We start from the raw sequence: 25,122 nt of genomic DNA, 5'->3' as shown, positions 1-25,122 counted from the left end.
AGCATGAGAGGGGAAGGAAGGGAAGGTTGTTGTCAGCCTGGAGGCACCACTTGTCACCTGAGCCGCCCTAGGTTAGGCGGCAACTCTTCCAAAATATTTTGCCATGTTATAATGGTGCTACGAGGTCATGTCAACGTGATGCACACTTATGTGTCTGGGAAATGAAATTACACCGGATTTCTTAAAAATGATGGAAGCTGGCTTATTCTTGTTTCCACAATCGCTTTTCGATGATTTGTAAGACCTATTTCATAACTTTGCAATAATATAATAATAGGAAAAAATAAGTCTGAATTTAGATTTACTTAAATTCAACCACGCAACGTGGTGAAATTATTTAATTATGAACTCGCCAAAGTCAATAGAGATTTCCACATATCGATCCAAACCAGCCATGCAAACCATGTACCGCAAAATTTCACTTTCTAAAGGCTTTCCACGTGAGATCCTTCCAAAGACAAGGGTATGTTTGGTTTGAGCCCCAACCAGCCTTACCAAATATTTGGCATGACCAAAGTGAGGGCACAACCAAAATTTTGGTGAGTCTAATCCGTTTGGATTGCTTCCAATGAAAGCTGCCAATTTCTTGGCAAATTGGTTTGGCCCATTTGTTTTGCAACCTATTCATTTTTCCAAACTTTCAACTACCTTAGGTTAGCAGGTTTTTTGTTTGGTTTGAACCAAAGAGTATATGGTAAGACAAAAAAATTGTCATGAAGACAGTTCTTTGTAAAACATGCAGTAGCATGGTTAAGAGTAAGTAACAATACTGGTGCTATATTTAATTGCTAATAAGAGCAACAGTACTTATAATAAGCTGATGCACGTCCATGAGCAAATCTATCAATTACAACAATACTTACAAGTATTCTTTTAGAGCACAAACAATACGTATAAGTTGGTAAATAGATACTGTACAACCGACCGGCCTGTTTCTGTTTTATATGGCTAGAAAAAGAGACCTAGCTAGGTTCTAAACATACAGCCATATCGTCAGCATTGAGCAGGAAAGATTAAAGAAGAACACGAATCCATCTAGATAGTCCCTACTAGGGATGTAAACGGGTGCCGGTCAGAGGCCCGTTGAGCCCGTTTAGCCCTGCCCCACAACAGACTTAGGCAGCAAAAAATAAATAATCTAAAACTAACCTCTGAGGGAAGGATAGAACTGGGCTTGGCGGCGCCGTTTAGGGCGCCTTTGACATCCCTAGTCCCTACCTGCGAAGCAGTGCTCCGATTCGGATGCATCCTCGACTAGTCTGGGTTGTCCAGATGCGGACATCGTACCCTCTTCAGCGCCGCCGTGAGACGGCAATCCTCTCCACCTCCGCCATCCGCCGTGCGTCCCCTTCATCAACAAGAACCACACTCCGACGGCAGCTCTGCATCTAGTTCTGGTGGCGAGATCCTTTTTTTGTGCTTTTTTTTTAGAGATCAACGGGGGGGGGGGGGGGGGAATCCCCACCTGAATATATTCCCAAAAGGAACCCCGAGGGTCAATACACCTTGCCGGAGCAAGAACATAAGAAAACAAAAAAACTCAGTACAAGATTACAACACAACGCCAATGAACCTAAGCTATGTAGCCTATGTTATGCTATAATCAACGAATTTAGTATCACGAGCAACAGGAGGAGGACTGTCACAAACAACACCAGAGAGCGGGGGGCATAACCAGAAAGCTCAAACAAAACACGGAAACTAGGCCGGGGAAACCGAAGCATCATCATCAAGAAGTCGCACCGTTGCCATCCTTGGGAAATGGACGACGGAGGCTCGTCGAGCACGCATAGATGTCACGCAAATCCTCCACCGCAGGGTGGCTTTTTCGAGTGAAGTAGAAGAGCGACAAGATGGTAGCATGCTCTAAAAGTGTGCCACGAGTGAAAGATATCTCCCTAACAGGGGGTGGTTTACCCAGTGGAGGAGTGTAGAATAATGACACATACAACGACTATAGGATGACAACAAAGGCAACCAAGCAGAAGTTTATTGGAGATTTGGAGGAGCTAACCGGAAGGTGGATGGAAACCTCAGATCGACCTTTAGCCGCGCACACACCCTCTATCACGGTCATCTCCGGTACGAGGATGCCGTCTCCATGGCTGCCAATTGCAAACCATAGATCCTGGAGCATAGCATCACAGGGTGTATAGAGACTTCCGAGTCCGAGCCACGACACCAACCGTTAGGTGGTGACGCCATCACAGCTGCCATCTGCAGACAATGATTACTGAAGGTCATGGCAAAGCCACGACCGACAGAGGAAGGGACTGGACAAAATAGGCGCACGATGCAATTTCCAAATCAACATGTAGCACGGCAAAAGATATATGATCTGAGGGGGAAAATAGAAACGTCCAGATTCGATCAATTTCCGGTGGCGAAAAATATCAGATTGAACTATAGAGAAAGAACGGGAGGAGTTGGCAGCCAATTATTTGGCGAAAGATTCCGCCACCCTTCGCTCGCCCCCGAATCGGCAAGAATCGCACGGGCAGACATTGGTTGGGCTGGACGAGCCAAATATTTGGTGACATACCAAAGGGTGTCCAAATAAACTGGGCGAGCCAATATTTTGGCAAGACCGACGTTGGCTTAGAACCAAACAGCCCCCCAAATCCAAATGAGCCTAACTGCTTGTTTCCTCCAATGATTTTGCCAAACACGCCGATGCATAACGAACACATGCCTCTTCACCAAATCCACTCAAGAAAAACCCACTTGTCTTGGCAGCCAAAGGGCCGATTCCTCGTGCCGGTCCTTGGCAACGTCGTTCGGGTTTGGATCGATCAGGCTAGCAACGAAAAGTGGAAGCAACCGAGCCTGATTGATCCCGCAAAGGTGGAACCCCAGCAGAGCAGATCGAGCAGCGCACTGATCGCGCACGCTGCATGCGTGAATGAATGCATTGTACTGGACCTGACTGACTTTATGGTAAAAGGTGGCAACGAGCGAGCCCCGTTTCAAAGCTACCACTCGATTGACTCGTAGCATGGAAGTTAGGTACACGGTACACTCCAGGTCGGACTTGGGGTTACTACTGGCTAGCTTTAGTCATCTGGCAAAAACAATCAAGTTACTCACGGTTGACCGCGCAATTTAGACGTCTGCTAGATCTGTTCGCCGCTAAACGTCAAAATCGCGCAGTACATGGTCAGTGCTGCTACTAGTAGTACTCCTATTTACGGAGTGCTTGTCAGTGGAACAGCAGTTTTTTTATGAGAAGAAGATTCGAAAAAAGGGGTACGGGGAAGAAAACAAGTTTACACTGACATGTGCACCACGAGACGACACAGGAACCTCGGGGCTACGAACAAGCAGCGCAGCCGGCCCGACGCCACTTGGCGTCTCGCCGTCTCCCGAGTCCCGATCTGGCTTGCGACCTTGTGTCCTTGCGCACCGCACCGCCTCTGGCGCCTAGCGGGATCACCGTCGGCGCGGCTGGATCAGATCATGGTCGGGTCCGTCCTCCCAATGGTTTTCCATCCGCCGTGTTTCCCGTCGAGCCGCCGCCCGTCGGGCGTGCGTGCGCCGGACCTTCCCAGCCCGATTATTTAAATTTTAAATTTTAAATTCCCCGTAATACTGTGCTGTCTTTACTGCATGGACAACCACCACCAGGCGTCCATGCCCGACTGATGGGCCCCACGCGGTGACCCCCACGCCACGTGCTCCGCGGCACCCCCGGCCGCAAGGCGATCATCCCTCTGAACCTCTGCCACGGCGTCCCCACCCGGCGTGAACCCCGCTTGTCGGTCAAACGATGGGAGCAATCGTACCAGCAGTGCTACTGCTAGGGGACTGCGAGTAGCGTGTCTGTCTGCCTGCCCCCACGAGCCGGCCGGTTTGGCTGGCACGCACTCGAGTCTCGAGCTGAGCACATCGCACTCCTCCACGCTCGCCTACGCCTTTCTTCTTCCTCCTCCACCCATGACCACCCCAGCAGCAGCCGCCTAGACTCGACCACTAGCCAAGTAGCCAGCAGCCGCCTACTAGACTCGTCCACTCTCTTTCTCTTTCTCTCTGAAGCTCCAGCACCACGCGTCGCGCCATTCCGGACCCCTTCCATCGTCCGCGCAATGACGGCGCCGCCCTCTTCTCGCAACCCCGACTTCGCCCCGCTTCTCCTAACTCTCCTCTGCTGCATTCCCGCCGCGCTCGTCACCTCGCAGCCGATGGCCTCAACGGAGGCCAAGACGCTCTCCCGCGTGAGCCAACTGCTCGGCAACCCGCCCGCGCTCGCCGCGCTGGCCACGGCGCCGGACCCCTGCGCGCTGCGCGCCACGCCGGCTCTCACCGTCGCCTGCGCGGGCGGCCAGGTCACGGTGCTCTCCGTGCTCGGCGACCGCCAGCCCGACGCCAAGTGGCACACGGCCCTTCCGTCCAGCTTCTCCGCCGACGCGCTCTTCACCACGCTCACCGGGCTCCCGGCGCTCTCGCGGCTCTCGCTCGTCGCGCTCGGCGTCTGGGGCCCGCTCCCGGGCGCCAAGCTGCTCCGCCTCCAGGCGCTGCGGGCGCTCAACCTCAGCGCCAACTACCTCTACGGCGCCGTCCCGGACCACCTCTCGCGGATGTACTCGCTGCAGAGCATAGTCTTGTCCCGGAACCTGCTCAACGGCACCATGCCGTCGCTCTCCGGGCTCGCCTTCCTCGAGGAGCTCGACGTGGGCCGGAACGGGCTTGACGGGCCGTTCCCGGAGGTGGGGAAGGCCGTGGCGAGGCTCGTCCTGGCCGACAACAACTTCACCGGCAAGATCCCCGCGGGGGTGAGCTCGCTGGGCCGGCTCCAGTTCTTGGACGCGTCCCGGAACCAGCTGCAGGGGTGGATCCCTTCCTCCATCTTCGCGCTCCCCGCGCTACGCCGCATCAACCTGGCGCACAACGAGCTCACCGGGCAGCTGCCGGCGCGCATGGCGTGCGCGGAGCCGCTGGAGTTCGTCGACGTCTCGGCCAACCTGCTTGTCGGGGCGCGCCCGGCGTGCGTGAGGTCATCCAACTCCTCGGGGATCACGGTGCTTGACGCGGGCAATTGCTTCGCCGACGCGAAGCTGCAGCGGCCGAGCACTTATTGCAACCCGGGGGCGCTCGCCGCCTTGCTGCCGCCGCCGCAGGGGAACGGCGGTGACCAGGGTGGGCGGCGTAAGGGCCGTGGGGTGGGGATGGTTTTTGGCATTGTGGGCGCCATTGTCGGTGGCGCATTGCTTATTGCGCTGGTCATGGTGGTGGTGCTGAGGAGGGCAAGGAAGCAGCACCAGCACCTGGAGGTGAGTGTCTTGCCCAAGTCGCCGCTGGTGAAGCCGGTGAAGAAGGCCGAAGGAGGAATATTTCAGGCTAAGGTGAACCACAAGATATCTCCTGCTGAGAAGAGTAAGAGAAAAAAAAACTCATCATGCATTTGCTTTGATTGCTTCGTTTCATTTTTATTTCGTGCTTCAGTTGAATTGTAGCATGTTCTTATTCGTTATTAGTTCATTAAATAAGGGAACACAAGATTGTGCGGCATTTCCCAAATGAATGAGTAACCTATGAATTGTGGTACAGAGGAGCATTAGAGAATTGGATTAGAAGTTTTGAAGAACGGTTGCTTTAATTACCTCTTTTGCGTAGTATTTCTTTTTGAATAAAGTTCACCCACTTTAGTCAAATTAGTGTAGATCTTACTTAGACTCTGAATTTTTGAACATGGGGTGGATCTTTATTCCTTACTTCACAGAAGACTTTGACTTTGAGAAAGTAACACCACAAAGTTAAGCTACCAAAAAGGCAAAGGAAATATAATGAGTCAATGACCTAGTGATCTGTAAACAATTTGCATGACAATATGCCTAACATGACATGCAATTTTACAGGGCATGCGTCACAAGCTGCAAGAATGAATACTCTGGAAGTACCAGCGTGTCATTCATATACCATGGAGGAACTCCAAGAAGTGACGAACAATTTTGCATCCTCCAACTTGATCAAGAACAGTTCTTTTGTACAGGTACGGATATGCAGTAATGTAACCCATTTAGCTTTAATGGTGGGAAAGGAGAACGATAAGTATAAGGAATTGCTTGGCTTCTGAAGTTTAGCATACAGATAATAGCATGCCATGCAGTTTCAATAAAAAAAGAAGAAAATAATAAAAGATAATAGTATGGGATGCACTGCACATTTATATTTGCAATGTGTATGTTAAACATGTCGGCTGTGCTAGTGTTCAGATGGGATCATGTCAAATGGTCCACTCAAGCATCTCCAGTCCTAGTAGAATACAACAGTGGACTGCCAATTATTGTCCTGTCATGTCCTTATGCTAATTGCATTTTGTTCACCACTTTATATAGTATTTGATAAACAAAGGCTTTGCATGGACAAAAAGCTCTGTATTATTGGGATCTTGACAACCTGGCAAATGTGAACTTTCAGGCCCCTAATTACTTCAAATGTGAAGCATTTGCTTTCATTTTTTTACTAACAGTAATATGTTGTTCAGATTGTAGCAAGTGAGTAATTATAATTAGGATTAACAAGATCTTTTGATATTTAGGAGATTTTATCAGTCTAATTGAACTCGGCCACAAACATGAGTTGCTTTTATTATATACTATCTCCGTTTCTAAATATATTAAGTCATAGCTTTGTCCTAAGTCAAACTTAAAGTTTGACCAAGTTTATTGAAAATATGTATGAACATCTAGAATATCAAATAAGTATACTATGAAAATATATATCATAATGGATTTCATAAAACTAATTTAGAGTTGTAGATGTTGTTAGAATTTTCTATAAACTTGGTCAAAGTTTAAGAAGTTACTTAGGACAAAGCTAGGACTTCTTACATTTAGGAGAGTATATTATACATTAGTTTATTGTGCATCATGAGTGTTTGTCAATCAAGTGAAGTTGCTGCTTTTGTCATTTATGGCTATTTAGTTCATTCTCTTTTGAGTAATATACCAACTTTGAGCATAGCTTTCTGCTAGGAAGTTTCGCTGGGACTAATTTTATCATTTATTTGTGCCCCCATTCTCCTCACACAGCATTACAACGGGCAGCTTCAAGATGGTTCTAGAGTCTTAGTGAGATGTCTCAGGCTAAAGCCGAAGTATTCTCCTCAAAGCCTGTCCCAGTACATGGAGATAATTTCTAAATTTCGCCACCGCCATTTGGTTAGCATCATTGGTCACTGTATTCTCAATGATCAGGAAAATCCTACTATTGCTAGCTCAGTATACCTCATTTCTGAATGCGTGACAAATGGATCTCTAAGAAGCCACCTTACTGGTAATTGTAGCTAGAGACATCACACGTACCATTCTATAACTAAATATCCGCACAGACATCTGACTTCTACCCTTTGGCTGGCTTCACAGAATGGAGGAAGCGTGAAATGCTGAAATGGCCGCAGCGGGTTTCTGCTGCCATTGGTATTGCGAGAGGGATCCAGTTCTTGCACAATGTGACTGCCCCAGACATTGTACAAAATGATCTCAACATTGAAAATATTCTGCTAGACAAGACCCTCACTTCGAAAATCAGTGACTTCAGTCTCCCGATGATATCAATCAGCAAAAATGGCAAGGTAATTTCAAAATATTGATGAAACTTCTCACTTGCCTAGCTGGCAGATAAGTTGTAACTGTTGTTATCTCACAGATATTCTCAGAAAATCCTTTCGCTGTCCATGGAGAAAACGATCATGGCAGGTACGGTGTCCTTGCAGAAAGAAAGTGACATCTCCACTTAATAAACTGGAAGTATGGTATAGCTGTTAGTCATCTGAACAGTGAACAGACTGGAACTTAATGATTCGGTGTTGGAACTCAAGATATGCCAGCCTAACCTTTAAGACTGAATCAGAATCTGATTAAGCCTCTCACCTTGTAAAGGAAAATGATTATAATTTTGTATACTCGCAGTGCTCAAATTGCAGAACAAGGGGACAAGGATGACACGTACCAGTTCGGACTAATACTTCTAGAATTGATCACAGGCAAATCGACAGAATCCCAAACAGGACTGGACTCCCTGAAAGCTCAGGTAAATCTCAAGCTTCATACTCACATCACACTGAATGACATCAGCAAAAGATTAGAACTTTGTACTTCTCAACAAAAGTATTAGATCGTGGTTTCTAACTTAACACCTGTATAGCTAAGCGAAGCCCTGGCTGAAGATCCAGACATGCTGAAAGACATGGCTGACCCGACTATCCGTGGCACATTCGCGGTGGACTCTCTAAGTACGGTGACCGAGATAGCCCTCAACTGCATCGCAAGTGATCCCAACTACCGACCGTCCATCGATGATGTCCTCTGGAACCTACAGTATTCAATGCAGGTGCAGGACGGGTGGGCGAGCAGCGAGAGCTTAAGCTTGAGCATCAAATCGCAGGCGTAACAGATGGATGCAATGCTTTTTGTATTGATGCATCTTGATCATGGCTGGCTTTTGCTGTAGAAGAGAGAAGTAAATGTTGTTTCTTACACGTATATAAAGTGTCCTTTCAGTGTTGTTGAAAGCTCCAGGAAAGAACTATTCCATCGACGTATGCTGATATTGGAACAGAAACAGCAGCTCTGCCAAAGGAAGATGCTGTCTAAAGTTGTTTACCAAAAGTTTGTCCAAACTCCTAAATATCGTGGGAAATGTATATGCCAGTGTACTCGTGCCATACGGCTTGAGAAAGAATAATAAGCGAAACAAAGAATATAAGAAACAAAGATAACACAAAATATCATGGAAAACCTTGATTTGGGTCTCCCGGATCGGACGATGATGAGGCGTTCAGTGTCGTTCTCCCTCTTGAGGGCATCATTTTGGAACACGTGCTAGCTGGGGGGTTGGTCCTACTAGACGATGCTTGGTCTGACAAATTACAATGCTTCGATCCTTGTCCCGAAGATGAGTTAGTGGAAGACGGCGGCGGCTGATTTTGGAGAGCGTGAGCAGACGGCACATGTCGAGGATTTCTTGACTGGTTGTGCGCAGTGCGGCCTCCGAATTTCGATATTAGGCTTGCAGGTCAGGGCATGCGGCTATGATAATGATCACCCCCTTCATCAGTCTTGCATGCATAGATTGGTTGCATTGGGTTCTTTGATCGACATATTGATTTTATCAAGCTTGTTAACAAATCAATAAAATGTGGTTGTGTGCATCATTTTGATGCAAATGCCGGAAATTCAAGATCATTAAATGTCGTAGAAAACCAATTCAGCCCGGTTTGTTTTGGTCTGTGCATGCAACAACACAAACGGAAACAAATACCCAATTTTTGTACCTAAACGAAGCGGTTCTGCAATCTACCAGTTCCCAATGGAACAATAGATAACACTCGCATCTTCAGTAGCAAAAACATCAGGTCGAAACAAAGTGGTGAAGGTAAAATTTCTGATCGAATTAAAGAGGAATATAATTTCAGATGAATGCTTGCAACAGTTCAACGAAAGGTTCAATAATCTAAACATGGTCTAACCCTAATCTTGGGCGTCCCTCAACTTATATAGGTGGGTGGATGTCCAGCAACTTAATTGGACTCGGACTCGAATTTGGTTCAACCCACTTGATACAAACTAACCCAAAACGTTGGGTTCAGCCCAAACTAGGGGCACGCGGGCCCAACTCTCATCGTGCACACACTTAGGCAAAATAACATGTCGTAAGCACCCCTATGTGTGTCACATATCCCTCAACGTGCGCTTAGTTGATTTCCTCCTCTTCATGTGGTGCGCCGGCCTCCCTCACGCTCTTCTTGATATAGGAAATCAATGGCAATGGATCTTGCTGCAACTCTCCTCCTCCACGTGCAATACTTGAGTCATCTTTAAATCTGATCATACATAAATGCATAGATTTAGGTAGTATAAAGCTCTCATCAATAAAAATATCAGATTCAATTAAGAATGAATTCACCTGTTGTTCAAGTAGTTTTGCAAGTGCTCTTGTTATTGGCCAAAGTTTAATTTCATTGGGCTTGTCCTGTGCAGCAACATCATCAATTGGAGTTGATGACAAAGGACTAGAGATGTCCTCGTCATAAATGGTTTTAGAGATTTTTTTCTCATTCTATTCTCATTCTCCCTCATGTCAATAACTAAATGGTTTTAGAGATTTTTTATTAATTGTCATTTGGGTTCATGCTTTGGCCCATTTGCCACCTATTTCCAACAAGTTGTTCAAGCAGTGGCTGCAACATCTTGCCCAGAATCTGCAAACACAAGAAAAATATGACCAAACTGAAAATCCTCATAACATTTTGCACTCTCCAAGAGCAGAAAAATAGAGTTTGTATCATCCTTTAGCAGATGTTGCTTTTCCATTTCAGCAGAAGCTAGAGCAGTGGTAAGGTTTTCTATCTTTCGCTTCTCTGGAATGGATGGGGCGGTGACTCTATCAGTTTGCACGGATCCCTGAGGCGCCATGGGAGCCACGAAGCCCTGTTGTGGAGCCCTTGCACTGTCGGTAGCTCCATTTCAAGCATTTAGGTTTAGTATGTGCCTGACGCAGTGGTTTCCATTTGCTGGGCGAGCCATCTGCATATAGTAAAGAGCACAGTATGTCAAGTGAAGTGACTAGTAGGCATGTGCAAAAATGTGAAGTACACTTTGCAAGATCATTTGTTGTTTTGAGGATTATAAAACAAAAACACCTGATGTTGCAGATGCATTCCTCCTCCACGACAATCACCTGAACTCTGGCCATGATGGATTGGTCTCGACAGCATGCCATATGGATTTATGGAACTGGCTGCTCCAGGTTCATTCATTGAGTAGAACCTACACATTGTGACGACGAGCAAACAAATTGTGCCTAGCAACAACAAAGTGGTCAAAACTTAAGCTCTGTCAAAATTCAGAAACGACATTATTGTACACATTTCTAACACGTATATACCAAAAACATGTGGCAGCTTCAGTGACAAAACTTAGTTAACATTATTTCCAGTGTCAAATAGATAATGTCTTTGCCATAGCTCATCAAATTAAACCGAGTGACATAACTTACTTCACTTTATTTGCAGTGTCAAACACATGATCTCTTTGTCATAGCTCACCAAGTTAAACAAAGTGACATAACTACTTAACTTTATTTGACAGTGTCAAACACATAATCTCTTTGTCATAGCTCACCAAGTTAAACAGAGTGACATAACTTAACTTTATTTGATAGTGTCAAACACATAATCTCTTTGTTATAGCTCATCAAATTAAACTGACTCATACTTGACTTCCGCTCACCGGTTCTAGCTAGTACAGGGCATACAACTTTACAGCAGAATAAATTAGGTTCAATCCTTGAATGGAACCTACACATTATGATGACGAGAAAACAAATTGTGCCTAGTAACAAAAAAGTGGACGAAACATAAGCTTGTCAAAATTTAGAAAGGACATTATTGTACACATTTGTAGCACGTATATACCTAAAACCATGTGGCAGGTTCCGTGACAAAACTTACTTAACTTTATTTGCAGTGTCATACACATAATTTCTTTGTCATAGCTCATCAAATTAAACTGAGTCACATAACTTAACTTTATTTGCAGTGTCAAACACATAATCTCTTTGTCATAGCTCATCAAACTAAACAGAGTGACATAACTTAACTTTATTTGACAGTGTCAAACACATAATCTTTTTGCCATAGCTCATCAAATTAAACTGACTCATACTTGATTACCGCTCACCGGTTCTAGCTACGACAGGGCACACAACTTTACAACCTAATAAATTGGGTTCAATCCTTGAATAGAACCTACACATTGTGATGACGAGCAAACATATTGTGCCTAGCAACAACAAAGTGGTCGAAACATAAGCTCTGTAAAAATTCAAAAAGGACATTATTGTACACATTTCTTGCACGTATATACCCAAAACCATCTGGCAGCTTCAGTGACAAAACTTACTTAACTTTATTTGAAGTGTCAAACACATAATCTCTTTGTCATAGCTCATCAAATTAAACTGAGTGACATTACTTACTTAACTTTATTTAAGCTCACCAAGTTAAACAGAGTGACATAACTTAACTTTATTTGACAGTGTCAAACGCATAATCTCTTTGTCATAGCTCACCAAGTTAAACCGACTCACACTTGACTACGGCTCACCGGTTCTAGCTAGTACAGGGCACACAACTTTACAATGAGATAAATTGGGTTCAATCCTTGAATAGAACCTACACATTGTGATGACGAGCAAACAAACTGTGCCTAGCAACAACAATGTTGTAGAAACATAAGCTTTGTAAAAATTCAGAAAGGACATTATTGTATACATTTCTAGCACGTATACCCAAAAACATGTGGCAGCTTTAGTGATGTAACTTACTTAACTTTATTTGTAGTGTCAAACACATAATCTCTTTGTCATAGCACATCAAATTAAATTGAGTGGCATAACTTACTTAACTTTATTTGCAGTGTCAAACACATAATCTCTTTGTCATAGCTCATCAAATTAAACTAAGTGACATAACTTAACTTTATTTGTAGTGTCAAAAACATAAGCTCGTTGTCATAGCTTATCAAACTAAACTGACTCATACTTGATTACCGCTCACCAGTTCTAGCTAGTACAGGGCACACAACTTTACAACAAAATAAATTGGTTCGTGCATAAAAAATAACTAGAGATTAAGCGAGTAAGCGTCCTCAAGTACAGTAAACAAGGGTACACGGTTCACTAAAATGTATACATGTTCAAACAAGAAAGTGGCTAACTATTAGATGAAGCCAGCTACCTTACAGAAGAAGAATTACCACTTACCGCTAGTGGTAATTGTTCTACACAGACATATAATAGTTTTGTGACGACCAGTTTCCCATACATTTCGTTAATCTGCCATAATCATTAAATAATCAAAACCACTTAAAAGGGAGCAAAAAGGAAACATAGCAAATTTGTGATAAATATGAACAGAAGAATATTTTTAAACTTACGGCTTTCCTTGTGAATCAACCATGACCAAGACAGTTACAGACACGTTGAGCCAAGATACTAGAACATAGAAGTAGATTAAAAACATATATTAGGAGCAAATAATACCTTGCATGAACCTAGCTCACCAAACCTTTGAAATATATTTCTAAGATATTCATCATTAATATTTTAGTCCAGTTTATTTAAGTACACCCACTAAACTTTCTGAACTTGTCATTTCTCTCATTCTCAAACTTTGTTTTCAGCTCAGCTTGTCGTTCCAACTTTTTTGAGCTCTTCTAACATATAAGGCCACATCACTGCTGATTTTCACATTGAGTTTTTCAACAGCTTCTACAACATATCCTGGTTTCTCATAGTTAACAAAGCCAAAACATCTGGATTCCCCATTATCATTTTGAGGGACCGATCATCTTTCATGATTATAGCACTACTAAGTGTACGAATGGTGCAAACACTTGACACAAGTCATCATCAGTGAATTCATTAGGCAAGTTCTTCGTGTACACATTTGTAGTTGCTCACACCACCAATGTTCTGCCTCTATTGGCAACAAATGAATAGGTCAAAATAGATATGCTCCGTTTCAAAAAGAAAGAAAGATCTGTTTGCTATTGCCATTGGCAAACTCGCCATTCAAGGCACCCTTAGCTGATTGCTACTTACAAACTGGACAAATGCATATCCATCTGATTGGCCATTTAAATAAGTGGTAAAAAAAGAATAGTGCCAAACCCAAAAAACATCTGGCGCAAACTTTTTGTGACAATGTTTGGCTCAAGATTTCTGATAAACAAATTGGCAGCTCCGCTCCTCCTCAGCGTTGGGTCCCTATTCGAGAACATAACACAGAAAGACTTCCCATGGATGATTCCTCATGGAAAATGAACTGCAGAGCCTCAACAGGAAAATGAAAGACAATTCCTCACTAAGCGATTCAACTCCTAAATATGACATCATAAACCGAAATATAGGCAGCATGAGAAATATGTATAAACCATTTGTATTTTTTAAAATAAGAACAAATAAGTAGGTAAACCACTCTTTACAACCATTGTGTTTCTCACATATTTATCTTAATTTGTCAAATCATACACCCGGTTCCGACTTGGATTCTGAATAGACACCTGATCTGGATTCTAATTCGGTGTAACACAGCCTACAACCGATGATGAAACCTGTGATGTGTCTACATCAGATCAACCCAAAACGTCATCACCTCGACTTGTCACATTATCACACCAGCACTTATACAATTCATCGCATGAAGTTAAATTAAACTAGTAATCACAAAAAACACAAAGTCATTTGGAAATTGAAAATTCCTCTTAAGATTTTTTTTCTTGGTACCTATGTCAAGGCGTGGTGCTAAAAAAATATAATTTGGCTAAGAAAAATTGAAATGGTTGCACAAAATATGTTTTCTGTGACCATGATGAATCTATTCAGCATCTGTTCTTTGATTGTCCCGAGAGGCTTAGTTTGGAGAACTATGTTTTTGTGACTTTCAACCTTGCCCATCACTAGAGAACCTCTCATCCTTGACCATTTACCGGTAAGAGCAACCCCAGCGGGGCGACACATTTGCGCGGCTGTCCGGATTCTGGTCCGCGTCGACCCATTCCGGCCCCAAATCTGGGGCGGGTTTGTGTCTCCATGGACGCGGAACGGAGCGCCGCGCAGTCCGGTTGGTCTGCGGGGTCAAACCCCTTCGCCTTCCCTGTCCCCACCCGCCAGCAGCCCAATGCTCCCTTTCACGGTCATATTAAATGGGGACCGCGTCGTCCCCATTCCCCCCTTCACCGCCCACTCGTACCGAGTTCCCGAAACCCTAGCCCATTCCCCACTTCACCGCCGGTCCCAAGCTCCTATGGCGCCGCCCTTCTGGACACGGAATACGAAGCACGACGCCGAGGCGTCGTCCTCGTCGGGGCAGCGCGCGAGGAGTGCACCGCCGGCGAGGCACATGGGCTCACTCCTGCCTGCATCCCGCGGGGTGCCGCCGGAGCCCTTCACCATTGCGCCGCCGATGTCGCCCTCCCGGGCAGGGTGGTGCAACATTGGCGTCGCCACGGCAAGGAGCTTCTGGGAGCAGGGCACCCCCATGCCATGTCCCGACGTCCACCTCCCTCACGGGTGGCACGCTCACCGGCCAGGCGCGCATGGCCGAGATCATGAGGTGCTGGCAGGCCCTCCCGCCGAAGGAGCGTCAGCTGGATATGTACTAGCCGGAGTCCTAGTACTGGGACAAGCAGTTCCAGTCCAAGGCCCTGCTCCGGTGCGAGGGCGTCGACGTCGGTGTGGACTCGCCCGTCGCCGTCAAGCAGGAGGAGGAGGACGACGACGACGGCGCTCCAAGCCGCCATCGATGCCTCCAAGGAGGAGGTGGCGCTGATGCTTTAGATGGCGGAGGAGGCGGAGATGCTCCGCAAGGCGGAGGAGTAGTCCGCCCTCGCCGAGCTGGCCATGTGGCCAGAGCTCGCCCGAGCGGTGCACATGAGCGCCGAAGAACGCGCTCCTGCTGCTCCGGCCACCGTGGAGGAAGAACCTGCACCGTGTGGGGGTGCAGGTCTGGGAGGAGGAGGAGGAGGACGACGACAACGGCTGGGTCTGGGAGGACGAGCCGTGGTCGCCGTTGCAGCGGCGGGAGCAGGAGCAGTACCCACCGCCGGAGGACGAGAAGATGGCGGACCAGTCTCCGCCGGTGGAGTGCTGGACTCCCTCGCTGCCGCTCGTCATCGTCGTCGACTCTTACTCCGAGTAGTAGTACTTTTAATATTTTGGAGTAAATTTCACATAACCTCAACCGTAGGTTACGAGGCAGGCTTCTCAACGAGCCTCACATTTACTAATTTGTCCGCAAAAGCACACATGTTGTGTCTCACATCACCCAAAACAATGTTTTAAGCGCATTTAATGGTATTTCTTATATATGGGTGCCGCATGTCACAGGTCACGTCTTTTTCATTACACCCCTTGTCTTTTTTTTTTCTCTTATTCCCTACATACTCCCCAACGCCTAGCCTCCCGCTCCCCCTCACAGCTGCAGCAGCAACAGGATAATCCAGACAGGGGGACCAATAATGGCAAGAAAAATACCAGAACCTGAAAATAATATTTCCCCAGGTCCACGACGAGCAAATCACCACCGGGCTTAGAAGCTACAAATCGAAAGACCAGAAAAAGGATTTACCTATTCTTGGCGCCGGGCCACCACCCTTCTCCTTTCTGGGAGCATCAAACCCCAATATCAGGCTGCAAATCCAATCAATCAATCGCAGGGTAAGAGCATATTCAGCAATAGCCCCTGAAACAGGGACCCTAAATCCTGTTTAAGGACTTCCCCTAAAATTTCTAGTCCCTATTTTAATTGAGGTTCAGCAGTACACCCTAAATCTCAGCCCCTAGTTATCTTTCATATTACAATGACACACGGGACCCACACACCTTCCTTTTTCTTTGTCTTCGTCTTCTTCTCGATGGAACACAGAGGTGGCCGATGGCGAGACGAGGTGGAAGGAGGAGGGGAGCGGCCAAGGGCGCCGGAGGGCGAGGTCAAGGGCAGAGGCGGCGCAGGCCGGCGATGCGGTCGACCAGGAGCAAGGGCAGCGCGCGGGGTGGGGCGGGCCTGCCTCGCGGAGGCGCAGGGCAGCACGGCTGCGCGGGGAGCAGAGCAGCGGCAGACGGAGGACGCGTGGCGGCGGCGATGCGCAACGGTGACCAGAGGCGCTGCTATGGCGGCGGCGGCGGCCAGGGGCACAGAGCGCGGGGAGGGGACGGTTGGAGGTCGGGGTGAAGGCGGCTCGGGGCGTGTCGGCGGCCAAGGAATCGACGACGCGCGGGGAGGGGGAGTGGCCGAGTGCCATCGCCGGCCACCTTTGGATCCCGGGGCCGCCGGGAGCGTGGCGCGTGGCAGCGGCAGGCAGGAGGTGAGAGGAGCGGCGGGAGGAGGCATGGGGAGAGGTGGGAGGCGGCGGCCGCCGGCGGGCAAACGGGAGGGAAGCGAGCGGCAGCAGATGGGCAATGGGATCTAGAGGAAGAAGCTTCGCGCGTGCGAGACGAAGGGAAAATCGGAGTAGGGACTCCCTGCGGACCCGTGGGAATGAGGGCTTCGATTGCTCCTCTAGGACCTTCCTATTCTAAGGACCCTGAAGATGTTTTTTTTGCTCTAGCCCCAAAAAAAGTGAATCGGTGAAAGAAGATGCTCTAAGTAAACAGCCCATCAAAAACTAAGCTCCCAGAATAATAAGAGAAACAGCAGAATCGATGAAAGAAGAGAAGAGAACGAGACCTACCTGGAGACGGCGGGATCGTCCACCATGTAGATGAAGTCGGAGCCCTGGATCTCCTCCTCCACGAGCCGTAGTCCAGCAGACAGCCGTTGTGCCCGCCGCCGCAGCTCATCGCGCCCGGCCCCGCCGTGCCGCCCTTCTGTCCAGTGGCGGAACTAGAAACTCAAAAAGCCTGGGACTACTCATAACCGTTCATGAAAAAAAACCTGATACCATCTACGCATAGGTGTGTTCAACTCATAGTACATTACTTCATAATGAGACTCAAACATGGATACTTACATCGATACAAAACATGTCACCGTGGAGATAATTAATGAAGAGCTTCATTTCAGCCAACCATATCTTCATCCAACCATATCTTCATCAGCAACACTAGAAGGACTTGGAGCTGTAAAGATAAATTCAATTCTTTAAATAAGGCCAAATGGTTAAGTCAATTATTCATAGAATTTTGCAAAATAAAAAACATGACTTACCACTACTACAAAACGGTTTATATCTCACGGCCTATCAGTAACGGGTCCGGCGCAACTGTTAGTGATGAACACCATCACTGTCGGTTGCGGTCCCGATCGTCACTGATGAACAGACGGGGGTCTGCCCGTCCCCAGCCAACCAACCATCAATGACCGCCACTGATGTCCCATCATCCCCCGCGAGAGTCATCAGTGACGGTCGTTGTCTGGACGACCATTAGTGATGAGTTGTACATCACTAACGGTCGTCCGAACGCGCCCGCCACTGATACGCGCGGACACATCACTAACGGTCGCCCGAAACACGCCCGCCACTGATGTCTCGCACATCACACTCGGTCGCCCGCGAGCGCCCGTTAGAAACGTTGCTGCGGTCGCTTATGTGCCGACCGACAATGACGTTGAGCGCATATAAAACGGCGAGAACACGCAGCTGGTCGCGCTGCGCGTCTGTCCACAGACCAGCTGCAGCCACCTTCTCCTTCGGCGACGGCGGAGCGCTGCCAAAAATTCAACATGGCGTCGGCCAGCACCAGCAGGTACCTCTCTTCTCCCCCGGCCGGTGCCTCTAGCTCAATCCCGATCCGCGCGCTTTTACACCTAGATCCGGCCAGCCGGTCGGCCGACGCGGCTGCTCCGGTTGCAGCCGCTGTGAGCTCTCCCTCTCCCTGAACGAACGCGAACTGAACGAGGTAGTAGCCCCTTACGTTTTCTCATTTTCTGATAACATTCTATAATCTTAAGATCTTCAATGGTTGCAAACACATCACGCTCAATGTAGCAAACGAGACTATGATTCATCCATTCGCCATTCTTCTTATTCTGCAATTCAGTTTTGACATACTCATTGCCGAGAAAGCTCTTTCTACCGTGGCTGTTGGAACGGGCAAAATCAAAACCAATTCAATGAGACGAAATACCAATGCATAGGTTGTGTGTCTCTCTGTTTGTACCATCTTCACAGCAAGCTTGACAAGGTCCACACAAGTTACAAAATCTAGATCTTCTCTCACATCAGCAATAAAGCACCCAAGTTGGTTCGTAGGAAGTGTGCATTCATATTATGAGAAATCAACATCATAAATCTGAGCAAGTTCAACTAGCCTATCTTCATCATAGTTGGCAAAAGAATTCCTTGGCTCAAGACAAGCAATGCATCTCAATAGATGAGTAGATCTTTCAGCAAAGCGATTGTTTAACTCAACAATAATCTGATCAAGCACCACATTAAATATCTCATGATTGAAGTAATGCAAGTTACCAATTGGCCACCACAACCTCTGAAACGACCACCAATAACTAATGTATCCATCATATCTGGCACAATGATGTTATGTTTGAGACAAAATGTCTTTATTTTTTTAAAGAACTCATCCCAACCATGTTCCCTTATGTCATTAATTTTCTGCAGACGATCAATCCCACGGCACGAACAATGTTTTGATTCTTCCTTTGCAAGCACTGTGATATGTCATTAGTTTTATATGTGCTCGACAATGTTTTGATTCTTCCTTTGCAAGCACTGTGATCGTTCCCACCCGATCTGAAGGATCGTTGGCGACCCACCCGGCCACCCTCTCTCGGGACGGCACCGGCGCCGACGCCACCCTTCTCCTCGGTCGCCCCCCTTCTCCCCAGGACGTCCTAGCTACGTCCAGGCGCGACGGCGACAACCGCGGTCTGGCGCTGTCCCCGCCCTACGGCCGGGCGCGATGGCGGCCAGCTCCTGGATCTCGTTTGCCTGGCGGCGGCCGTGGGCGAGGTTGGTCTGGATCAGCGACTCGAGGGGCGATGGCTTTGCGGCCGCGTGGTACTGCCCAGGCGACGGAGAACGGGCCACCTGAATGTGTGCTGCTGTGTGTTTGTTGGGTCACTGTTAACTCAGTTTTGCTGAACCTGTTGGATGGAACACCTGATGCAGTGAAAGTTGATGTTTTGATGGAACAGGATCAAGGCAAGCAATAGTCGATGTTTTGCTGCAACATACTTGTTGTTTGATGTACCGGAATCAGTGTAAATGTACTGAATTCTTGCTTGAATGTGAATGTACAGAAATATTTCTCTTTTGTTGTTTTGTTGTTGCTGTACAATACTGAAGCTGCAAAATCTATGAGCCTAAATTCTACTAAGCAATATTGGAAACTGAACTCTTGAACTGGAGCCTAAATTCCAAGCAATTCAAAACTGAATTCTTGAATTGGAGCCTAAATTCTAAGCAGTATTCAAAACTGACTTCCTGAACCGGTGCCTAAAATGTAAGCAATATTCAAAACTGTAACTGCATTCAGACTTAGGCTCCAGGTTCACAGATTTGTTTCTAGGCATCTCATCATAAAGTTGTCTCATGAAGATACACAATCTCCAGTACGGAACTATTCCATCAGCCTATGCTGACACTGGCAAGGAATCAGCGGCTCTGTCGAATGAAGATGTTGTCTAAAGTATTACAAAAAAGAAAGTCCAAATTCATAAATATCGGGAGACTTTTTTTTGACAAGATAGTACTACCATACGGCGCTTTAGAAAGAACAATCAGCGAAAGATAACCTTGACAGAAAATATCATGAAAAAAGAATTCAGTAATTAACTTAAATAAACATAAGTCACAACATTAATTAAACATCAATCCAACTAGATCGCAGGGACAGGTGCCAAACGGTACAGGGATCATCGCTCTAGCACTCAAACTAAGGGATGAAGGTTCGGCAGGATCATTAGTGCCTTCCTCTTTCTTTGGCCGCAGAGATTCCATTGCCTGGTTAACTTTCTCCTGGAGATTTTCTGCGGACTCTATCAACTCAAGGACCACAGCCTTTTCCAGCTCGAGCAGCATCTCTGTCACCTTCCCAGCATGCTCAGGCTCGAGTTGAGCAACCAGCGGCTGCAGCCTCTCACCCAGAATCTGCAAATGACAAGAAAAATATGATCAAACTGAAAATCCTCTCATAACATTTGCATTCTTGTTTCTAAAATAAACATTTGCATTCTTGAAGCGCAAAAAAATAGAGTTAGCATAGTCCTTTACCAGATGTTGCTTCTCCGGTTCAGCAGAAGCTAGAGCAGTGGCAAGGCTGTCTATGCTTGGCTCCTCTGAAATAGATGGGGCTGTGACGACGCTATCAGTTAGCACAGATATCTGAGGCACCACTGGAGCCACGAAGTCCATTTGTGGAGCCATTGCACTGTTGGTAGGTCCATTGCAGGCATTTGGCATGTACCTGACGATCTGATTCCAATTTGGTAGCTGAGCCATCTGCATAGTAAAAAATCACAATAATGTGTCAAGTGACACAATGCACCTTGCGTGATCATGTGTTGTTTTAAGGATGGAAACAAAAACCTGTTGTTGCGGCTGATGGTGGATTGGTCTCAGCATGTGGTATGGCATCATCAAGCTGGGAGCTCCAGGGTTCAATCCTGGAATGACTGGTTGTGGGTACTGCTGATACCCGAAACCTGTAGCTTGAGGTCGGACCAGCACGCCAGGCACACCATAACCGAAGTAGAAGGGACGAGGGGCAATGTTCTGTGGCATCGCTGGTGTTCTAGCTCCTACCATGTGACGACGAGCAAATTGTGCCTAGCAACAACGAAGTGGTCAAAAAAATAAGCTCTTTGTCAACGAGGGAGTACATTTCTAGCACGTATATACTCGAAACCTACTGGAAGCTCCAGAGACACGACTTATTTAACTTTATTGCAGAGTTCAAAACATAAGCACTTTTGTCATAGTTCACCAGATTAAATTGACTCATCTGTTCACCGGTTCTAGCTAGTAGAGGCCACACAACTTTAAGAAAAATAAATAATGTGTTTTCTTCTGACCAGCTATATATTGATTCATGCATAAAAAGGGAATCGAGATTAATTCTGTAAGCATACTCAAGTTTAAGTAAACAATAACACTGGTGATTATCTATTAGGTGAAGCGTCCTACCTTACAAAAAAATCATTCAATTACAAAAGAACAATTTTCACTTACCGCTAGTATCGCACTTCTTTCTTCTTTGCGTTGGGCTACACAGACATATAGTAGTTTCGTGCCAACCAGTTTTCGTTCATTTCTTTAACCTGACATAATTATTAAATAATCAAAACTATTCAAAAGGGAGAAATAGGCACCATCACAAATTTGTGATGAATATGAATTAAAAGAAATATTTTTGAACTTACAGCTTTATTGGCAGCTTCAATTGTCGTGAACAATACAAAACCAAAACCCTTGCTTCTTCCTTCTGAATCAACCATGACCTAAATAATTGTCAATGCAGTGAGCCATGATAATAGAACATAGAAGTAGATTAACAACAAATATGTGGGGCAAACTATACCTTGCATGTACCTATGTCATCAAACCTTCCAAATAAATTTCTGAGATATTCATCATCGATACTACAGTCTAGGTTCTTTAAGTACAAATTGCACCCTTTAGACTTTCTGATTTTGTCATTTCTTTCCTTATCAAACTTTTCTTTCAGCTCAGCTTGTCTTTCTTGTTTTCGTTTAGCTCTTCCAACATATAAGGCCACATCACTGATGATTTTCCCATTTAGTTTTTCAACAGCTTCTTCCGCATATTCTGTTTTCTCATAGTTAACAAAGCCAAAACATTTGGATTCCCCATCACCATCTTTCATCACTACTGCGCTAGTAATTGTACCAAATGGTGCAAACACTCGGCACAAGTCGTCATCAGTGAATTCCTTAGGCAAGTTCTTCGTGTACACATTTGTAAATTTGCTTGCGCCACCGATGTGCTGCCTCTCCTCGCGACGAATGAATAGATCAACATAGAGCTGTTTGCCATTGCCATTGGCCAACTTGCCATTTAAGGCATTCATGGCATCCTTAGCTGATTCCTCGCTTACAAACTGAACAAACCCATATCCTTTTGATTTACCATTTAAATCAGTGGCCACTTTACAAGAAAGAATAATGCCAAACCTAGAGAACATCTGGTGCAAACTTTTGGCGACAATGTTTGGCTCAAGATTTTTTATGAACAAATTGGCAGCCCCGCTCCTCCTCAGCGTTGGGTCCCTATTTGAGAACATGACACGGATAGACTTTCCATTGACAACAGTAAAGTTGAAATATTCCAATGCAACCTTGGCTGCAAACAATCACATGAAAAGTTATAAATTAATTGTAGTATCAATCTCGAATCTTTGTGGCAAGCAAGAATACTAATAACTATGGATATTTTAAAATATATGACATAGCGTCATATCGTAGGATGTATTTCAGATGTGTAACATAGCATTATCAGATGTCGGACATAATGAACTCAAAGTAAATCCAATACGAACTAATTAGAAGCTTAGTTTTAACTTGTTACAGATTGGACAAAGGATGAATGCATACAATTTTGGCTAGCTAGATTAAAAGGACAAAACAAAAATGCTCATGAAGTAATAATGCAAGCTACCTAGAGCATAGTAGCACATTGCTACTTATGAACACCATATGGTGTGCAATCTACATATATTTCTGATGAAATGTTCAACCCAAATGCCAAGTTTTCTCTGATTAATTGTTCTCCCATCAGTTCCACACACAATTTATGAAGCCATTCATTCTAAATTTCAGCAATAAATATGTGTTAAACTTGAAAACAAATTGCATAGCCCAAACAGAAAACAAATCGTATAATTTCTCCACAAGGGATCCAACTCTTGAATATGACATCATAAACGAAATAGGCAGGATCAGAAATATGGATACACCATTTGTTTTTAAGTAATCAAGAACAAGTATGTAAACCACACTTTACAATGGTTGAGAATCTGATTTTTTTTGTTTGCAAATCATACACCCGATTCTGACTCAGATCATGACACCTCATGTCCTTTTAAATTTTTGCCAAGTCAGGTACCCAAATCGGATTAAGATCCAATTCAGTGTAAAACGGTCTAGAACCAATGATAAAACTTGAGAGCATCACACTGTCTACATTCGCATTGGAAGAACCTAAACCGACACCTCTATTTGTCACAATAGCTCATAAGAACTTGTGCAATCGATCGCCACAACTCCTCCTATAAAATTAAAACCTAATAATCACAAAATTCACAACTATGCAACGCAGATCTAATTGTTTTAATGTGTGAAATCTTATACCGAGTCCGAGTCGGATTCCGATACCTACATATTATTTTTATTTTTCCCAACTAACCTCCCTAGAACATACTGTATATGACAACTGATGGTCACAACTCCTATCAAATCGAATTAGTAAAACCAAGTAATCACAAAATCTACACAACCATGCATCAACCAGATTTAACACAGAGACGCCCCTAAAACAGTGTCTAGATTCGCATTTAAATGACCCTAAACCGACACCTCTATTTGTCACAATAGCGCAGAACAACTTGTGCAATCTATCGCCACAACTCCTATGAAATTAAAACCTAATTAATTATCACAAAATTCACAACTATGCAACCCAGATCTAATTGTTTTGATGTGCGAAATCTTATACCGAGTCCGAGTCGGATTCCGACACCTGCATATCATTTTTATTTTTGCCAACTAACCTCCCTAGAACATATATGACAACTGATGGACACAACTCCTATCAAATCAAATTAGTAAAACCAAGTAATCACAAAATCTACACAACCATGAATCGACCCAGATCTAACACTGAGTCGCCCCTAAAACATTGTATCTCTGAGCATGCATGCTAGCTACAGGGGATGACATATTGATGAAACACAAAGGGGGAGGGAAAAGAGATGAAGAAGTTACCATCCTCATGCGAGTGGAAGTTGACGTAGGCGTAGCCGAGAGATCTTCCAGTAACCTTGTCGTCGCAGATGCGGACAGATACCACGGGGACTGCCTGGGAGAAGAGGTCGAGGAGCTGCTGCTCCGTGACGCTAGCCTCGAGGTTGCCCACGTACACGGAAACGCTCGAGCCAAACGACGGGCCCGGGATGTACAGAGGTGGACCAAACGGTGTCATGACGGCCGGGCGGAACAGGGTTGCAGGGAAAGCCATTGCCAACCGGCCAAGAAGGAGCGCCGACCGGCAGGGAGAGGACGACGGGATAGCTAGAGCTTGCAAGTACTAGTTGTGTACTGGGGCTGCTGTGGCTCTGGCCTGTCCTGAGTCCAATGCAAAATGCTATATATTGTGCGCGAATTAATTGTGCCCAGATTATCAATTAATGATATCCAATTATAAGAGGTTAAGATTGTGCAAGATGACATCTCTTACATTAATAGTGTTTGCATATCTGTGTGTGGGATGAGTCATATCTTAACTCGAGATCATAGTGTGACTTGCTATACGTTGGCATGGGCTGGATAGGCTGTCCAGATATGGAAGTTGATCAATGCCTCATTAAATGAGACCACCTTATAGGCGTCAGGCATGGACTCTGTGTGCTGATACGTTTGACGGAGCT

At 45.6% G+C, this 25,122-nt stretch overlaps 3 protein-coding genes across 19 annotated transcripts; 1 reads left to right on the top strand and 2 right to left on the bottom strand.

Annotated features, from left to right (window-relative positions):
- The first annotated feature begins 3,864 nt into the window (after positions 1–3,864).
- Positions 3,865–8,641, top strand: LOC100821063 (probable LRR receptor-like serine/threonine-protein kinase At1g14390). The gene is made up of 7 exons (XM_003560584.4): positions 3,865–5,370; positions 5,853–5,986; positions 7,029–7,272; positions 7,362–7,570; positions 7,645–7,694; positions 7,908–8,028; positions 8,143–8,641. The coding sequence occupies exons 1-7, from the start codon at positions 4,083–4,085 to the stop codon at positions 8,386–8,388; spliced, it is 2,292 nt and encodes a 763-aa protein (XP_003560632.1). The 5' UTR covers positions 3,865–4,082; the 3' UTR covers positions 8,389–8,641.
- A 726-nt stretch (positions 8,642–9,367) lies between these two features.
- LOC100846871 lies at positions 9,368–17,435 on the bottom strand. 17 transcript variants are annotated; one of them, XR_002961834.1, is made up of 6 exons: positions 16,384–17,214; positions 16,130–16,191; positions 12,936–12,993; positions 12,763–12,834; positions 10,678–10,800; positions 9,368–10,523 (listed from the first exon to the last, which is right to left on the bottom strand). XR_002961834.1 is itself a non-coding variant. In XM_024456929.1 (5 exons), exons 1-4 carry the CDS (start codon positions 16,800–16,802, stop codon positions 12,780–12,782), a joined length of 594 nt encoding a protein of 197 aa, XP_024312697.1. In that variant the 5' UTR covers positions 16,803–17,215; the 3' UTR covers positions 9,368–10,800; positions 12,737–12,779. The 17 variants fall into 17 exon arrangements, 6 of the variants coding, with proteins under 6 accessions (XP_024312697.1, XP_024312696.1, XP_024312698.1 ...); XR_002961833.1 differs by having other exon boundaries at positions 10,678–12,834; positions 16,384–17,215; XM_024456929.1 differs by having other exon boundaries at positions 9,368–10,800; positions 12,737–12,834; positions 16,384–17,215.
- Positions 17,436–20,180: 2,745 nt separating this feature from the next.
- Positions 20,181–24,713, bottom strand: LOC100846563 (polyadenylate-binding protein 4-like). The gene is made up of 6 exons (XM_024457725.1): positions 24,461–24,713; positions 22,039–22,820; positions 21,881–21,958; positions 21,048–21,287; positions 20,733–20,960; positions 20,181–20,609 (listed from the first exon to the last, which is right to left on the bottom strand). The coding sequence occupies exons 1-6, from the start codon at positions 24,711–24,713 to the stop codon at positions 20,319–20,321; spliced, it is 1,872 nt and encodes a 623-aa protein (XP_024313493.1). The 3' UTR covers positions 20,181–20,318.
- Between the last annotated feature and the right edge of the window lie 409 nt (positions 24,714–25,122).

This window comes from Brachypodium distachyon, chromosome 1, assembly GCF_000005505.3.
Source record: "Brachypodium distachyon strain Bd21 chromosome 1, Brachypodium_distachyon_v3.0, whole genome shotgun sequence".
Classification (NCBI taxonomy): Eukaryota; Viridiplantae; Streptophyta; class Magnoliopsida; order Poales; family Poaceae; genus Brachypodium; species Brachypodium distachyon.
Note: the sequence above shows the minus strand (reverse complement) of the source record. Positions and strands in the feature narration are given on the sequence as shown.

Excerpts from the sequence above, each read along its gene's own strand:
- LOC100821063 (XM_003560584.4), top strand. The coding sequence starts at position 4,083 with ATGACGGCGCCGCCCTCTTCTCGCAACCCCGACTTCGCCCCGCTTCTC. Across the intron at positions 5,987-7,028 it reads AGAACAGTTCTTTTGTACAG|CATTACAACGGGCAGCTTCA; the intron begins GTACGGATATGC and ends CTCCTCACACAG. Across the intron at positions 7,571-7,644 it reads CAATCAGCAAAAATGGCAAG|ATATTCTCAGAAAATCCTTT; the intron begins GTAATTTCAAAA and ends GTTATCTCACAG.
- LOC100846871 (XM_024456924.1), bottom strand. The coding sequence starts at position 16,802 with ATGGCACTCGGCCACTCCCCCTCCCCGCGCGTCGTCGATTCCTTGGCC. Across the intron at positions 16,192-16,383 it reads GAAGACAAAGAAAAAGGAAG|CCTGATATTGGGGTTTGATG; the intron begins GTGTGTGGGTCC and ends TTGGATTTGCAG. Across the intron at positions 10,801-16,129 it reads TGGCCCGGCGCCAAGAATAG|GCACAATTTGTTTGCTCGTC; the intron begins GTAAATCCTTTT and ends TGTTGTTGCTAG.
- LOC100846563 (XM_024457725.1), bottom strand. The coding sequence starts at position 24,713 with ATGGCTTTCCCTGCAACCCTGTTCCGCCCGGCCGTCATGACACCGTTT. Across the intron at positions 21,959-22,038 it reads ATGACATAGGTACATGCAAG|GTCATGGTTGATTCAGAAGG; the intron begins GTATAGTTTGCC and ends ACAATTATTTAG. Across the intron at positions 20,610-20,732 it reads AACCGGAGAAGCAACATCTG|ATTCTGGGTGAGAGGCTGCA; the intron begins GTAAAGGACTAT and ends TGTCATTTGCAG.